Here is an 18,165-nt window from a genome sequence, read left to right on the forward strand (position 1 = left end):
TCCCGACTCAGCAATGACCCAATTGACAGCATTTCTTTCAAATTATCCATTCTGAGTGAATATGATAGAAATAATCAACACAATCACGTGTAGAACAGAAATAAATTTCTAACTGACATCAGGATAGACCCCAGGTCTTTCGATTGAAAGGCAAGGCCGCTGCCCACTAGGCCAAGAAATTCAAATGCTCTTATCACTTTGGGATAGAACGTAATTATTCATGCTTGAAGGGCCTTTCCGAGTGGATGAATTCATCTAAAAATATTCAAATTTGAATTTATATTTGCAAGTTCAGAGTGTTATAGTTGTTACATGAATCACTTACTCTTTAGTTTGATCTACTTTGTTGTTTTTCTGATCTCTTCTGTACTGCAGATTATGCCAAAACTACTGTATAGGATATAGCTCAAAAGAACGTCGTACTCAGCAACCAAGTCAATGAAACAAGCAATGTCACATATTAACGTTAATAAATTTCTAAATAGGAAAAGCATTGTAACTGTAAAAGGAATGCAAAGCGAGTCTGCTGTATATAGTATATATTTTCTCTACTGCAACATCCACCAAAACTAGATTATTTCCCCAGTGAACACAATGTCATAGAACGATATTCTACAGGAATCACTATCACAAAAATTTGAAGAGACCAACTTGCACATCACTAATAAGGCGTTTCTCTGTCCCCTTTGTCGCAAATCTTATTTTCAGGGAGAAATTTATTTCAACCTGAAAGTTTTGGGGGTTTTTCTTGCCTTGGCTTGAGTAAGTGTTGTGAATCAAGTAATTAAGTCTACACATTTTGCACATTCACTTCTATCAGTAACCTTTACATATATAATAGAAATAATCCTTCACCACTTACACAATTTATCAAAGTGAAAACATGAATTTCAGCCATTATTAGCTTACCTATGTATTCATAAACTTGTATGAAACTGCTAGTTGCATTACAACAAATCTCACAATACTCAAAAGGAGTGTACTAATTGGAAGCATAAGTTTCGAACAGCCTATCAAAACGTAGGTTACGTGGCTTGGAAATGGACATTTATTAAAAAGACTCTTAACAGAAGAAATGAATATAAAATTACATACGGAGGTAAATAGTTAATAGATTTTAAACCCAATTTAGTTACATTATAAAACCTTAGGAAGGCTGTAAACTTGAGGTAAGACTTAGAATAAAGGTTTCAAGGTATGAAACTCTCCTCCAATATGCTTCCAGTCTATTTTTCCACCATTTCTTTCTGTAAAGCATTCTTCATCTCAACAGCTAGGCTTTCAATGTCATTGCGAACTACTTCGTAAAGTTCCTCCGACATGGATTCCACCATCTGCCCCATATGAAGTTCCATTTTTCCCGATTCAGCCATGTGGGCAAAAGTTTTCTCGCTTAGTATATAGTTTCTCAACACATCTATGTATTCATCAACATGCTTATTGACGACTTCTAACATCTGTTTATGCTCTTCCATCATATTTTCTCGTCCGTCCCATTCGAAGTGTTTTTTCTCGCCACCCAAATCATCGCGATTTCTGCTCAAGACAAATGCGAACATTTGCCTGGCTTTCTGCATCATCACCTTTAACAAAATGGGTATCATGTCATTACCGCACTTTTGCAAGGCATCCTCGTTGCAGCCAAGACACAAAAGTTTCTCCTCAACTTGTTTCTGAATCATCCACGCTGTGTACATTGCAAATGTTTCAAGTGTCCAGTCCTCTTCTATTTCCAAGGAGGTTGAAGCTTTGGGTAAGGCATATGGACAAGGAGATGATCTTGTACAAGTTTCCGATTGATATGTGTAGCACATTCCTTCACTGTCATTAGCTCTGCTATGGTTTTCCGGAAGTGGATGGACATACAAGTAAAGTTCTGAATATATGTTTTCGCGTCCCTTCAAGAAGAACTCGACTTCGTGTTTCAAAGGATACTTTTCGGCAGATTTATATGCCCTAATTGCATTAGCGAACTTGTGAACCAGTATCCCATTGTCATTTTGCTCCACATACCAAGGCCCACCTGAAATGCTATAATTGTAAGGCATTAGATCCCCGGGAATCTGATGATCCCTATCTTCGGCAACAATGAAACGACTGGCACAATGACTCGTTGACTGGAATATTTCGTACAAATAGAATTTGAAAACAGCTTTCTCGTTCAGATACTGCAGGAAAGTGTTCAACTGAATGATAAACCTCACATTTCCATACTTATTATGCCCACTCACTCGTCCCGTTCTAAACCACACTCCTTTGAGATCATCACATATACCAGTATCGCATTCCTCGTCCAACGATTTTGAAGCGAATTTTCCTTTTGCTCTAATATCAAAATACTCGTCTAAGTGGACAGTTCGTGAGATTTTTCTAGTCTCTTGACAATCTTCACGATTCAGGGCCAAGCTATGTGAATCTTTGGGAACCCATATAATAATCCCCTTACCTTCGTCTCTTTTCAGTAGAATATCAGTCTCTACTTCAGCATGCACACCTTCCTGCAAGATTGCAAAGAAAATAAACAAATAAAATTTAATGAAATTGCAAATATGGATGGCATTGCTCTTACATGAAAAGTGGCGAATAATGAATTTGCATCATTCAGTTTTTTCAAATTTATCAAAATGGCAAATAACGGATGACTGTCCACTATACAAGATTATGTTAGACAACATAACATTTTGAGTGCTTTTGAACAGCCCCCTGAACAATTTACAATAATATTTTCGCTATATGCATCGATTGTCAGATCATATTGCATATCAAATAATCCCTTTTTAATTAGGGGAATTTCCCTTCACGATTATCCTCATCACAGAAAGCGCAACAATTTCGGTGGTTTTTTCAGGTAATATTATTCCCATTTTAACATGCTTCATTTGCTGGAATGTGGATCATAATTTGAGTTACTACTTCTTTTTAAACCCACTTGGCAATGATCCTAACAGTCCCTAATGGAATGAATGATACACATTTTTCATTCAATTAGGTATTCAGCAATATAACTCTGCAATTCAATACAAGCGCATAGTGCCACTTCAACCATTGCATTTCTACAATTTTTAAAAATCAAATTAATAGAACCTTGAAGAATTTCTCCTTTCGATTCATTTATCTATCAAGATGCACACATACTAGCAGCCGATTGAAGATTTTGGACTAAGTTTATATAAACCAAGCAATTAATATACGACAAATACATAGCATATAACTCAAACGAAGTGCTCTCTTTTTCTTACCTTATAACTCCCTTCTCGTTTTCGCTTTGTTGGACTTTTTGATAAGGAAAACATTGGCACATGTGCCTGTAATGAATTAAAATATGTCCAGATGATTAACGTTTTGCTTTTAAGCAAAGAAATCTGGGGTACATTAAATTAAATATCTATACATCACTGAAAGCCAGTACATTATGTAAATGTTTAGATGTAAAATATCTTGATTATCAGCTTCTCAAACGCTTGTATAACAATCAAGGATGCACTCTAGAAAATCTATTGTCTTCCTTTGGATATTTCATGGAATAATGACAATAAAACTGTTTTATGTTTGATCCCTTACTAGCTGGGATATCTCTGAAGTATCGATGATAAATAAACTGAATACCTCATAATATAAGCCAACTAATGTCACAATCAAATGCTTTACCGTAAATAAACTAGTGCTGTGTTGTACAGGGTCTTCATCGGAGGACTCTTCTAGTATCTCGGCAAAATGACTAAGCCTCTGTGGAATGCCCTTCCTGCGATTTCTCTTTTTGGCTTCTACTCTAGAAACATAGCCTGATGGGCCTGGAAGATTAGGATCACCTTGCTCCATGATGACTGAAGAAGCTGGCAGAACCTGATAGAGTACAACGAATATCAGAACTATATCATCCAATCGAAATAACTGCGCTTTTGTTAACCCTCTCTTGAAGCACAATGTATCAATTTCGAAAGATAATGTACTATGTTCTGTTTGAACTGAGTGCAAAATCACAAGAATAAATTCTCATTAGTAAATCACGTGTCGTCCATACCATATCTGAATTTCTTGTATTAATTCAAGTTTTTGTTCAGAATATTACAAGCGCAAACTTAATACCATTCTTTCAGTGATATGCAGATCAGTGATCTACACAAAGATGCCTGTTACTCAGGGATGGTAATTTTGTGCCAAAGGTAGGGGCATGATATTTCTAAGGCTCACAGAACAAACTAATAACATTGCCTCCTTCAAGAAGCATAAGAGAACAAAACATATTAAAAATAGATTTAGCCACAGCACCCATCAGCTATGATAGGAATAATCTCCTATAAAATATGACATTTTTATGACAAAATAAATTTTTGTATATACTTACCCAGTAATTACATCGCTGTAGTTTCTACTCGCACGGTAGCTTGAATTTCGAAATTCTGGTAACACTTCTTCTGTTTGAGTAAGTGACTAGACCCCGCCCACTTTCTGGGGAAGAAGAGGAACAACTTAGCAAATGGCTTCAATTTGTTTGTGCTGAAATGTCGATACGAGGGGAGGCCTTTACCCGTAATTACTGGGTTAAGTATACATAAAACTTTATTTTATCATAAAAATGTCATTTTTATATATGTAACTTACCCAGTAATTACATCGCTGAATCCCACATTGACAGGAGTGGGAATTCATGGACATAATTCTACTCCATGTTCTCTGGTGAGAGAGCTACTACAGGTAGATCCTGCCTCTGGTTGGTGCTCATCTCAACCTGTAGTGGCGCAGGGGCATAGCCGATGAGCACCTCTACTGATGTGGGGACTTTCCAGCGAAGGAGTACTCCGATGGCTGAGAAAGTATCAGAAGGAACTCTGCGGCAAAGGATGTTTCCAATGGCTGACGAAATCCAACTATTTGTCCCTGCCCAGGGTGCAGAACCATAATTAAAAACCAACCAAACTTTCTAGTCACCTACATCATTTAAATCAAGAGACCACCACCCAATCACTAAAAACTGGTGGGTACTCAAGTGCACAGTAGCCCCAGACTCCCCTGGGACTCAACACCAAAGTCCAAGATGAAGGTAAAGGAGGATGGAAGGGGAGCTCCCTATGCTTCCTCGCCCTGTATCATTCCAGTTATGGATAAGGGTTGCAGGGTACTGCAATTATCGTATGGCGTTTCAACATCTCACAAATAGTACATGACAAATACCGACTTACATCGCCAGTAGGTTGCTTGTAGGATAGAGGACAGGGACAAGTTGTGCTTAAAAGCTAACGAGGTAGCTACTTCCCTAACCTCGTAAGCTCTCACCTTCAAGGAAGACAATCTTCTCCAATCTGGGAATGGGCTTCCAGGATGAGGTCCCTTAAAAAGAACTAGATGGCATTCTTTGAAAGCAGTCTAGATGGATTCTTAACAGAACACCATAAGCTCTTGCTGGTCCTCTAATCTTTTCAATTCTATGAAGTTAATATCTGAGAGCCCTTTCTGTGCAAAGAGCTCTCTCCTCTTCTTCTGGACCTAGAATGTCCTTTGAATTCCTTATTAAAAAAGAACAAGGCCAGGGTTTAGAAAGAATTTCGTTCTTCGCCATAAATCCAAGGGTTAGAGAGCAAAATGCATCACCCTGGATGAATCCAACGTTTTGTCTATTGCATGGAGTTCGCTAACCCTTTTAGCAGTCACTAAGGCCATGAGAAATATTGGCTTCCTAGCCAGATCTCTCAAAGAAGATGAGCGAAGGGGCTCAAATGGTGGGTCACGATCCACTGAGGATTACATCCAGACCCCATGCGACTGTCTCTTCTCTTTTATGACTAGAGGAGTCAAATAACTTAATGAGGTCTGAAATGTCTTGGTTTGAGGCACTGTCTAAGCCTCTATGGTGGAAGACGGAACTAAGCATAGACCTATAACCTCTTATAGTCGAAGAGGATAGGCCCCTGGAGGATCTCAGATAACACACAAAGTCTAACGTCTGATTTAAAGACATCTCAGAAGACGAGATATTATGTCTTCTGCACCAAAGTCTAAAGACGGCCCACTTTGCCTGGCAGACCTTGTTCGAGGACTGACGTCTGCAATTGGCAATTGCCTCTGCCACAGGTTTTGAAAAACCCTTCGCTCGCAGGAGTTTGTTGACAGTTGACACCCTGTCAGGGCCAAAGTGGATAAGTTCTGATGGAACCCCCTGAAGTAGGGCTGTCTGAGAAACCCTGGTATCATAGGAAGGCGTCTTGAGAAGCCCACAAGTAGAGCCAGAAGGTCTGCAAACCACTCTTTCTGGAGCCAAAAGGGAGCTATCAAGGTCATTTTGACATTCAAGTGAGCTTGAAGCCTGTTCAGTACCTCCCTTATCATACCAAATGAAGGGAAGGTGTATAGATCTAGATTGGACCAGTCCTGCAGAAGGGCATCTGTTGCCCATGCATGAGGGTCTGGAAATGGGGAGCAATAAAGAGGAAGACGGTGGTTTCTGAATGTAGCAAAGAGATCCAGCAATGGTCTCCCCAAAAGTTTCCACAGGTCGTTACAGACCTGTCCAGGGTCCATTCTGTTGTGAGAATTTGTTAGTTTTGGTTCAAGTCGTCCACCAAGACATTAATTTTGCCTTGGATGAAATGAGTGAGCAACTTGGTCCTGTTTTGGTCTGCTCAAATCAGAAGTGACCTTGCTGTCTCAACAGGGAGGAGAAGTGAGTGCCTCCCTGTTGGTTGATGTACGCTATAGGGCCATGGTGTTGTCCAAGTGCACTGTCACAATTTTGTTGTGGACTTCTTCCTCGAAATGTAAAAGTCCCTAATGAATTGCTCTCAATTCCTTGTTGTTGATGTGAAGAAGTCTCTCCTCTAGAGACCAAGAGCCTGAAATTTCTTTGTCTCTTAGATGGGCTCCCCAACCAATGTCCGATGCGTCGGAGAAGAAATCTAGGCTTGGGTTCAATGGGAGAGGAGACTTCCCTTCTGCATACCTGTCTGTGGACTGCCACCACCTCAGGTTCTCTTTGATCTCTTCTGTTATGGAAAAGACATAAGTGTTAAGGTAAATTTTTCGGTTCCAGCTGACCTTGAGAAAAAATTTTAGGACTCTCATGTGTAATCTCCCTAACCTGATGAACTGTTCTATTGACAACGGAGTGCCCAGCACTCATCCAATCTTTGGCTGAACATGTCTGGATAGAAAGGAAGTGGTTGACTGTTTTCAGGTAGGGCTCTATTCTCCAGCTGGACGGCAAAGCCCTAACTCAGACAGTCTATCTGAATCCCCAAATAAAAAATCCTCTGAGAGGGAATCAGCTGGGATTTCTGTAGGTTTATCAGCAAGTCTAATTCTTGAGTTAAAAGAAGGGTCCTCTGAAGGTCCTCCATGCATTGTTGTTTTGTGGATGAATGAATTAGCCAGTCATCTAGATAGAGAAGGATGTTGACTCCCATTAGATGTAGCCACTTGGCCAGCGGGGCGAGAACTCGGGTGAAGACTTGTGGGGCTGTTGAAAGACCGAAGCACAGGGCTCGGAACTGGAAAACTTCGTTCTTGAAAACAAACCTCAGATAATTTCTTGATGTAGGATGAATGGTGATGCGAAAGTATGTATCTTACATGTCTAGGGAAATCATCCAATCTCCCTGATGAATGGATGAAAGAACAGAGTGATCCATTTCCATTTTGAACCTTGTCTTTTCGATGAAGAGATTCAGCGCACTTATGTCAAGGACCGGTCCCCATCCCCCTGTACACTTAGGAACTACAAACAACCAATTGTGGAAGCCCATCGACCTGACATCCTTGACTACTTCTCTCCTCCCTTTTTCAAGAAGCAACGTTACCTCCTCTGAGGGGGCTGAAAACTTTTCTGATCCAACAGGGTAGGCGATAAATGCGGCTGGTGTGCTGACTAATGGTGGCCTCACTTTGAAGGGAATTAAGTATCCCTCCTTCAAGACTTCTACTATCCAGGGTTCAGCCCCTCGTGCACTCCATCTCTCCCAAAAGAGGAGTAGTCTGGCACCCACGGGTGCATGGAGGACAAGCGGACAGTGGCCCGAGGTCTAGAAATTGATCGCTGTCTACCTCCTCAAAAGGGCTGTCTCTGGAGAGATGAAGCTAATCTGGCACTGAAGGAAGACCATATTCTGGGGCATCTTGTGAGTTGTGCCAAAAGGTCCTGCGTTGATTTCTTCTGTAACTCCAAAGTAATCTTACTGACCACAGATTGTGGGAAAAGATGGTGATGGTAGAGAGCAGAGAAGAGGAGCAATGACCTCTGGAACACCGTAACACTCTTAGAGGTGAACGAGCACCAGATCCCCCTCTTCTTCAGTATCCCCATGGCGAAAAGCGAGGCTAATTCATGAGAACCATCTCTGATAGCTTTATCGGCAAAGAAGATGACTCTCAGCCAATATGATGTGCAATCCTCAGATAAGGGGAGAAATACTGAATCTTCTTTGCTAAGGCCCACATGAAGCAATCGAGGAAGCTTAGCACTTCAAAAACCTTAAAAAGGTTTTTGAGAAGATGATCCAACTCAGTACAGGAAAACTAACCTTCGCCAAGGCGAAGGCTGACCTGCGAGCAGATTCTATAAGTCCTGAGAAGTCCCCTGGGAGGAGGCAGCCACTGTCAGGGAAGGAGCTTCCCCAGTGGTGTAAGACTGGTATCTCATTCGAGAGAGACAAGAAGGTGGGATACAAAAGGTGGTCTTCCCTTGACCCCTCTTTTCCAAAAGCCAAACTTCAACATTGTCCAAAGCTTTTCTCAAGGATGAAGAGAGGACCAATTTTGGGAGTCTGGAGGAATTCGACGGGGTTACTCATCATAAACGTTGACTGTGGAGCCACAGGAGTCGCTGGAGAAAAGAAGTCTGGGAAGGACAGCAGTTAATATCTTAAAAGGTCAGCATAGGCCGAGGAAGTTGATTGCTGGCCTAAATCCTCCTCTTCCAAGGACATCTGTGATGCTGAAGGGTCCGGGTGAGTCTTCACTGACGACAGAGGCTTCTTGAGGAGATCAGAAATACTACTCAACTGATGTTGAAAGAGAGCTAGAGAAGGATCTAGCTCTTCCTCCACGAGAGGATAAGTCTTAGACATAAGGCTATAGGAAGCTCAGAGAGCTGGAATTGGCGCCGGGTGCTTGGAGGAAAGAGTTGAACAGTCAGGGGCTAGCACAGTGTGTGCACCTGAGTGCTCGGTAGAAGGGCGCTTAGGCACTACTGAGTGTCCGGGAGTAACTGGAAGCTCGGGTGCTTCTGGGCACTTGGGAGCTAGTGGGCATTCTGCAGAAAAATGCTGGCACTCCCTGGAGGGCAGACGCTTGGAAGTCGACGAAGAGTGCCTGTGAGACATCAGAGAATCCTTGGGAGCCAAAGTCTGGCGGTCAGAAGGATGATCTGATGAAAAGCACTCCCAGCTGTCCTAAAAACTGCAAGATGGCCTGGGACTCTGGGAAGGTTCTCTAGACCTTTTGATGGGGAGTGGAGACGTCTGCTCCAAATATGACAAGTGCCTCTTTAACAGATGAGACTCCTTAGAGAAGTGCCACTGGTGCTTCTTGTCCCGGCTGGGAATTCCGAGACCAGAGGATAGGCAATGAACGTCTGAGATGCCCTTCCAACAAGCTCTCAGTCGTCGCATGGGACACCACAGGCTTGACCGAGTGAGTGATCTGTGGGCAGACCCCACCAACCTCCCTTGGGCCTCCAGTTCACCTCCCAGGATTAGGGGAGTCAGGCAGTGACCTTTGCCTAGGAAAGTCGGCGGGACGGGTAGCCACCTCCTCCACTATCACTTCACTGACACTTTTTTCATTCGTCTTTTCCAAACGGAAACGCACTGATTCCCCTAACTGGGACACTGTGTTCACCATAAGACCAAACTTTTGGTCAATCCTGGTCTCGAGATTGGTGATGCAACTGAGTTCGGAAGCGAGGGAGCCAGGAGAGACAGGTACAGAGGACTGGACTTAAGAGATTCATTGGATACAGGTGATGAATCAATAGGTATATCAACACTTACCGACTTAGGAGTCGTATCCTGACTAACCAAGGCTATACTCTCAGCTTTAGAAGCCACTTTATGCTTCCTATTTCTTTCTAGTTTTGGATACAGGTGATGAATCAATAGGTAAATCAACACCTACCTACTTAGGAGTCATATCCTGACTAACCAAGGATATACTCTCGGCTTCAGAAGCCACTTTATGCTTCCTATTTCTTTCTAGTTTTGCAAAGTGAAAAGCTAAAGCCTTCCAAGCCTTTTCATCCCAATCTACGAGTCAGACATTGCCAAAAATCAGTCTAGTTACAAATACTCAGTGAGAAAAAATCACAATGTTTTCAAGTAAATTGTATTTTTCCTATCTATACAAACCTGATGTCCTTTGCATTAGGAATTACTTACAGCGAAGCTGAAAATGACCAGTAAAACACTTGAGCAAGGTGGTTAGGCAGTAACTGCTGTTAGGTAGGCAGGAGTCCCTCCTGCCCAGATGTAAACATTCCAATTTGCCTTTTAGCCCAGGTTTCAGATTGAGGGGTGGCATGAGGCAGACATAAATGTAATGTAAAGGACCTCAGGTTTGTATAGTTAGGTAAAATACAATTTACTTTAAAAAATTGTGATCTGTTCCTACACGATATACAAACCATCGGTCCTTTACAGTGGAAGACTCAATTGTTGGAGGGAGGAATCTGAGAGAGTCACTGAACTGACTGGAGTTCTCCACACCTGGATCATTCCTCGTTGGGTGAGCGGGTTCCGTTCTCAGCTACCACTCTGTTGGCTGAGAGTTCGAATCTCCGACCGGCCCATGAAGAATAAGAGGAATTTATTTCTGGTGATAGAAATTCATTTCTCGCTACAATGTGGTTCGGATTCCACAATAAGCTGTAGGTCCCATTGCTAGGTAACCAGTTGGTTCTTAGCCACGTAAAATAAGTCTAATCCTTCAGGCCAGCCCTAGGAGAGCTGTTAATCAGCTCAGTGGTCTGGTTAAACTAAGATATACTTAACTTCTTTTTCTCAACACCTGGGCTACTCCTCCTGGTCAAAAGAGTGAGGAGGAGTACCATGCCTCTGACATATTGATTGGAGTATAGGAACTGAGAGATTAATTGTCATGCTTCTGGACCTTTTCAAATGAGTGAAGAATCGTAACTCATACAAAGATAGACTAGGAAGAATCTAAAGAGTCGTAGGCAGTAAGGGAAAAACCAGAAAAGGGTTTATCTTATTGCCAGGGTCTCCTTCTTCCCCTTGCTCGATGTGTAAGCTTAACACATCATATGCAAGTTCCAGCAAGTGTTGGTTCAAGTCCCATTCTCTGCCTGAGGGAAGAGAAGCAGGGGGACAAGGAAGGAGAAGGAGGAGAGGCCAGTCACTCTTGTAATCCCTCTCACTTCCAGAACCATATACCTTAGATGGGATGCTACTTGTTGAGCAGCCTGTAAAGGTCCAAGGCAAAGGGGGTTCCAAGTACTCTTGGGCAAAAACCCGAATGTAGAAAGACAAATGTCGTCTAAAGAGACCACATCTCTGATTTCAGACTGCCAGAAACTTCCGGAATGTGAGGGATGGAACAAGCCACTGACTTCATGAGCTCTCAGGAGGAGTGTACAGGTGTCATTAACATCAGCTGCAGAGTACCCCTCCCAATCGTCTCACGAGGCCAGAAAGAAAGACTTGTCCTTGGACACTTCTTTCTTGGGCGAGTTAGTACTAGCGCAAAATTGTTGACACCCCTTAGAGATGTCGAGTCTTCTTTGGAAAGTACCGCAGCATCATATCAGGGCAAAGGTGCGACTGATCTGGATCATCGACTACCAAGTCCAAGGTGGAGGGGATCATGAAGAACTTGAACTTGGCAACAGGTGCCGACAGGTTCCGAGTTCGCTACAACATCCGAGACGGAGTTGAGCTACTGATCCCCATCCTTTGAATGCTCATAGCAAAGAAGGTCTATGAAGATCGTCTATTCTCTTCTCCAATGCCGGAGTGAGGCGAGAGATGCTCTTGAGAGTCGGATCTCTGTCTGACAACTCTTGCAAGGGCGCGTGCTGCCTAGGGGACTGAGGTCCCTGGGAAAGCAAGACCAATCAAAGCTTCTCATCAGTAACTAAATCTTGGCTGATGAGAAAAGGGTTACTTTCAGGTGAAAGACTAAGCAGAATGTGGACCTAAGTCTTCACAGCTGAACCGGAGAGAAGCAACTCTTGGCGAAGAAGACGAGGAAGTCTGCGACCTGCTGAAGAGTGGATCTAACCAGAGAAAAAGTTCCGTCAACAACGCCAACCAGCGAAGATGACTCCAGTCCCTGGGTATTGCCACAGAGGATTGATAGAGGTATCCAGCTATCTCAGTTGCTGCTCAGCGAGAAGCCAATGCTTGCAAGGTAAGCTGGATAGTCTCTAGTCATGAAGGCACAGGGATTGTAATGCTTGAGGAACCACTTTACGGGTTGCTGACACAGAAGGTCGGGTCAGGGAGGAACACTTCTCAGTACCTCGGAAGCAGAGCTAGCAGGTTGGGCAAAAGGCGGAGTCTTCAAGCATTCATCTAAATTCAGGGTGAACGACACTTTGCTGAACACCTTGCGAATTGGACAAATACAAAGGGAAGATGAAGACGTTGAGGTTGTCCCACAGTGTCAGTATGCATCACCATAGCGGCCCGTGGGTCTGGTACGATGGAGCAGAGGACCTACAGACTTCTGTTGTGCCGGGTGGTGAACAGAAAGATGATAAGGAGCCCTCAAGTTGAGCAACCTCTCTGAAGAATTGAGTGAAGGGAGTTCTGTCCCTGTCCCTCGGTGCCAAAGGCTGGGCTAGCCTGCCAATACAACCCATTGGCTGGAATGTATCCACAGTTCACTCAAGCACCTGCAAAATCAACCAATGCAACAGGAGGGAAACAAGACCCTCTTGTTTGTTGACATATGCCACTATTGTGGTGTTGTTGCCCAACAACACCACAGAGTATCTCAAAAACTGATCATGAAACTCTCAGAGGGCCAGGAAACTGCCTTGAGTTTCAGGATGCTGATGAGAAGGTACTTATTGTCTCGGTCGCACATCTCGAAGACAACGGTCTTACACGTGTGTGCCTATTCCCCAGTCGGTGCATTGGAGAACAGAAGCATGTTGCGAGGGGAATATGCAGGCACATTCAGAGGTTCCTGTCGTTCAAGCACCAGCCTAAATCCTCCCTCATCCTTCAAGAGAGGAAAGGACTATGAACTGGAAGCAGATCTCCTTCATTCTCCATGAAGAGAATCGAAGGTGAAGCTGGCCCTGAGTGGACAGCTTCTGCAATGAGGACAGGACATCGAAGATAACTAGCTCTAGCCGGGCTGGATGCTCCTGAACACAGGAGAGGAGCCAGAGTAGAAGTTCAATGAAAGGTGGCCAAGACATGGAGGAAGACAGATACTTATCCTGAAGGATATCCACTACCAGGTCTCTGCTATGTTGCTGTCATATAATCCAATGACTTGACAGTCATTCCTTCATCAAGGCACCAGCAGGAGGAGAATGCCGTTCCCAGCGTTCTCCCTTCCCCTCCTCCCTCTGCCTTCTTCCCAACTGGAAAGAGGGTTGAAAGGGACACACACATGTGCAATTTCTAAGAAGAGAATGAGGAAGGCTGGGTGCTCTGCAAGTGCCCTTTGAAGCCTGAGACTTCTTAGGGGCTGAGGAAGGGCTAGCCTGCCACTGTCCAGAGAACCAGGCAGTTGCCCTGGCACGCTCCTTGACTACCGTGGCATCGACCTACACTATGTGAAAGAGGGAGGCAGAACCGAGTAAAGGTCTGTTCCTGAGGGAATGTGACGACTCGGGACTTTCTAGACTGGAGAACAGAATCAGAACAGTGTCCCTCTTCTTAGCACCAAAATTGTCCACAGGTTGCTGTTTGGTGCTGGGTAGACAAACTCACACCCAGGCTGGAACAGTCTCAGAAGGCAGGAATGATCACATATGAGGAGGCAAAGCCTTGAAGCAGTGAAGGATCACAGATTCATCAAGGAGACTAGCTGGAGGACACTATAGTGGTGTCCCCCAGGCTCGCTGTTTCTTGTTGCGAGAGAGGACACCCTTCAGGGCAAAGAGAAACCGTGAGAGATGCAAGTCCGGACGAGCCAAAGCCAGGACAATCTGCTAGTTGGCATAAGACCCCTCCGAGGCAAGAAGAATCACTTCTGACGAAGAAGAGGAAGTGGAAGGAGCTTGACTGGGTGGCTCGACCAATAATTTGTCCAACTCCCTTGAAAATGCCCTTAGTGAACAGTTATTCACAGGGGATGCCGTGGTCCTCTCCCTCAGATCATTGTGCTGACAAATCGGCATGAAGATCTCTGCAAAGAAAATTGAAGGTGTCCACATCCTGAAGGCAATGACCCTCGAGTCCCCCTGGGGCACGACACTACCGATCTCTTCTCCTTGAAGGGATAACCTCGCCAAAACCCAGAAAACCATCCTCAACACTCAGATGTACAGCAAGCCAACCCGAGAACCGAGCTCGAGACATAGATCCTTGTAGCAGAAATCAGAAAAGAAACAAAACTCATCAAAGTCCTCTCTATCCAACTTGCATCCCCTGGCAGCAACCAAAAAGGTTTGAGGGAAGAGGAGAGGAGAAAAGCACTTTTACCTGTCCTGCTAGAAGAACCAGCAGGAGAGGCCAACCATGGGTGATCGTCAACCAGAGGTAATGACGACATCACGGAGGAAGGAGAGCACTAACACCACGGTGAAGCACTAACCTAAAGAGAGCAAAAGTTCACTTGAGTTGAGTGTTCGGAAGGATGGAGCACCTTGACAACATTTGGTTTGCCGAACTAAGTGAGCCGAGCTGATCAATAAACGTGATCAGACTGGGCAAGCAAACTGAACTGCACTAGCCGAGCTGATCAGGTAAATGTGATCATGGGCTAGGCGAGCAAGCCAAGCCAATTCAAACTGATCACATAAATGCCATTGGTGGCTGGGCAAGCAAGCAGGGCTGAGCTAAGCCAAGCCAGGAAACCTCGGCCGTGAACTAGTGCTGCCCTCAAGACATGCTTTAATCTCCTTCAAGGCCGAAGCCCTTTGAGAAGAAGGTTTAAAAAGGATTCTTGTCTGCTAATCTGAGTGCTCGAACCCAAGGGTCCGAGACACAAGTTTCAGAACAAACCATGCACTCAAAATGAAGCAGGCAGGAAATGTCGAAACACCTGAATGATTTGACACCTCCTCTCATTCTGTGCCTAAACCAGACCAGAGAGTGAACTCCATAGTACTGGTTTGGGGAGTGCCCGAAATTCCACAGAATCCCGGACACTCAATGACTCACAGTCGAGTGCTTGCAATCCCAAGGAATCAGAGCACTTGCTGAGCACTCGAGATTCCAAGGAGTCCGAGCGCTCGGCTTGTAAGAACAATCATCAGGAGTAAGCTCCTCTCAGCTTCTGAAGACAACTGAGGAGGGACAGGCACAGAACCAGTCTTAGACGCAGACTTCTAAGAGCTGGAATTAAGAGCGCGGCCTCGAAAGGTCGTGCACTCGAGGCCCCAAGACATGAGACCCCAGTGGGGAATGCGAATTGGTTCCCGACCCCAAAGGCCGGGAAGAGCGAAACAAGAAAATGTACTGCCTCTCCGAAGAGAGGTAGTCCCTCAGAAGTCCCGCAGGACCTCTGAAGGGAACCTCATCATTGCCTCTCCAGGTGCTCGAACCCTCAACCGAGACACCAGGCTGGAAACCTGACCAAACACTGTTCCAGAACTGATTGAGCACTCAAAATTCAGTACTGGCAGGAAGAACTGAGACACTTGTATGTCCTGGTTCTTTCTCTCACCCTGTGCCTGAACTGGGATGGTGACAGGTCTCTCCCACACCGGTTCGGGATGTATAAGACTCTGAAGAGTCTCGAGCACTTGGTGTGACTCAACAAAGTCAAGCACCCAACACAGCACCAGTCTAGAATCGGAACACCAAAAATGGCGACGGGAGTACAAACCAAAGTCTGCGCACCCGCAACTCCCGAAATGCAAGACCCCGGGGTAAGCAATTTGGTTCCTGAGCCCTAAGTCCGGGAAGAGCCAATGAAAGATCCCAGTGAAAGATCCCAACGCCCGGCAATCCCCTCCCCATAAGGTTCCTCCCAAAAAAGCCGCCCATGGCGCAGGTGGCGAAGAGCAACCCTTGCACAAGACAGAAAAGGTTACTTGGAAAAGTCGTTGGTAGGAACCTCAACAACGAGTGATGCAGCAACGAAGAGCATCTAGTCTGGAACATCCCCTCTTCCTCCAGAAAGAAACAGGAGAAAGCGATAAAGTCGGCTGTCATCCCCAGGCTGTAGAGGAGCCTTCAAACAGAGCTGAGAATATTATCAGTTTGCTCTGAATCAGGTCAACTGTGGAGGAACAATGTCAGGGCGGCACTACCATGAGGTAATTTGGAGGGCGGGCCAATGGGTGCTAGGGGCTGTAGAGAAGGAGTCAGTGACAAAACCTGATGGTGACTGGGCACCAATGAGCCTCATCCGCAAATGGGAGCTAGGGCGCTTCAGCACAATTGCTGGCCACTGGGTGCTGATTGCAGAGATGAGAATGTGCTGGATGCGCAACTCCTGATGAAGTAGTTCCTTTATTTGACAAAGAGCGTCCCGTGCCACAAGCTTGGCGCCAATTTACGATAATCGTCAAAGCGGAAGAGAAAATTGTTCTGATTCAACCAGTGACTACGAGGGCCAGCTGAATCCTTGCCCTTCTTACAGGAACAGGAGAAGGAATCTCAAAATCCACTGCATACCTTTTCAGCGGTGTGACTTGTCCGCGCCAAGCGTATACGCGCCTCGGACTGATATTCTTCGGCGTTGGAGAACGCGTGAGCACTCGCAGAAGGCCTTTCAATGACTTTAGTTGCGATCTAAGGATTCATCAGCAGACTGAACTGAGAAGGCGACTGCTCGGGGCAGACCACACCGACTTCCTTAGGCTATCAGTTTGACTCCTCCCACCAGGTGCTGGGGGCCTGTCAGGGACAGCCTAGGAGATCGGTGGGCCAGACAACCACCTCCTCCACTACCACTGCTGCCCATGCACTGGGCGCCACGGGCGCTCTGACTCCTCTTATCCATTAACACTTTCATCGATGACGCTAATTGTGATTGATTGCACAATCAATTCCAGGCGAGTGTCGGTTTCGACTCAGACTGATGATGGTGTTGGGATCCAGGCAATGAGCCAGGTAAGGGAGAGGTTGCACAGGTGGAGAGAGATGGAACAATATCGGAAGAAATTACAGGTGCAACACCATCCGACTTGCAGATGAATCCTGACTAATAAAGCTTTACTAGATTGTCTGGGATTCAACAGACTGAACCGAGAGGGCGACTGCCCAGGGCAGACCCCACCGACCTCCCTTAGGCTGCCAGTTTGACTCTCCCAGGTGCTGGGAGTATGTCAGGACCTTGGCCTAGGAGAATCGGCGGGCGAACAGCAACCTCCTCCACTACCACTGCACTTCCACTGGCGCCACGGGCGCCCGACTACTTTTATCCATAAGCACTTTCACAGATGACGCTAATTTAGCGATCGATTGCACAATCAATTCAGCGTGAGTGTCGATTTTCGACTCCAGACTGGCAATGGTGTTGGGGCTGGAATCGTGAGAGCCGGGTAAAGGAGAGGTTGCACAGGTGGAGGAGATGGAATGGGATCGAAGAAATTACAGGTGCAATTGCATCTGACTTAGCGGATGAATCCTGACTAGCTAAAGCTTTACTAGATTCCCTAGTTTCTTAAGATGTAAATCTAAAGTCTTCCACTTCTTTAAATCCCAGTCACTACACTTCACAACGAATATCCACTGAACATGTTTGTCCCCACATTGAACACAGTGTGAGAGTCGTAAGATTCTTCAGTCAGTCTAGTATTGCAGCCTTTGCTACAATACCTATACTAGAACTACTAGTGTTAGACATCCTGGAAAATTCTAATACAAGTCCAAAAACGCAGAGTTGTAAACCAATGATCAAAACTTGCCTAACAATATCTTAATTATGCCGAAGGCTCAGAAAATAAATATTTCACCAATCGAAGATAGAGCAAACAACCAGCAAAGTATAAATTTCAAAATTCAAGCTGCTGCCAACCACAGTCCTTCAACCATAGCTGGCAGAAACAAATTGAAGCTCTTGCTATGTTGTACCTTCTCTTACACC

General features: G+C 44.9%; 1 protein-coding gene across 4 annotated transcripts in view; it reads right to left on the reverse strand.

Annotated features, from left to right (window-relative positions):
* Positions 1-524: 524 nt before the first annotated feature.
* LOC136833457 (uncharacterized) overlaps positions 525-18,165 on the reverse strand; it is a 67,471-nt gene continuing 49,830 nt past the window's right edge. For all 4 annotated transcript variants that reach the window (XM_067095645.1, XM_067095646.1, XM_067095644.1 and 1 more), the window contains 3 exons: positions 3,649-3,843; positions 3,240-3,305; positions 525-2,498 (listed from right to left, as the gene is read on the reverse strand). In XM_067095645.1, coding sequence (XP_066951746.1) covers positions 1,227-2,498; positions 3,240-3,305; positions 3,649-3,843 — 1,533 coding nt within the window. In that variant the 3' untranslated portion in view covers positions 525-1,226. The remainder of the gene's footprint in view (positions 2,499-3,239; positions 3,306-3,648; positions 3,844-18,165) is intronic.

This window comes from Macrobrachium rosenbergii, chromosome 51 (assembly GCF_040412425.1).
Source record: "Macrobrachium rosenbergii isolate ZJJX-2024 chromosome 51, ASM4041242v1, whole genome shotgun sequence".
Taxonomy (NCBI): Eukaryota; Metazoa; Arthropoda; class Malacostraca; order Decapoda; family Palaemonidae; genus Macrobrachium; species Macrobrachium rosenbergii.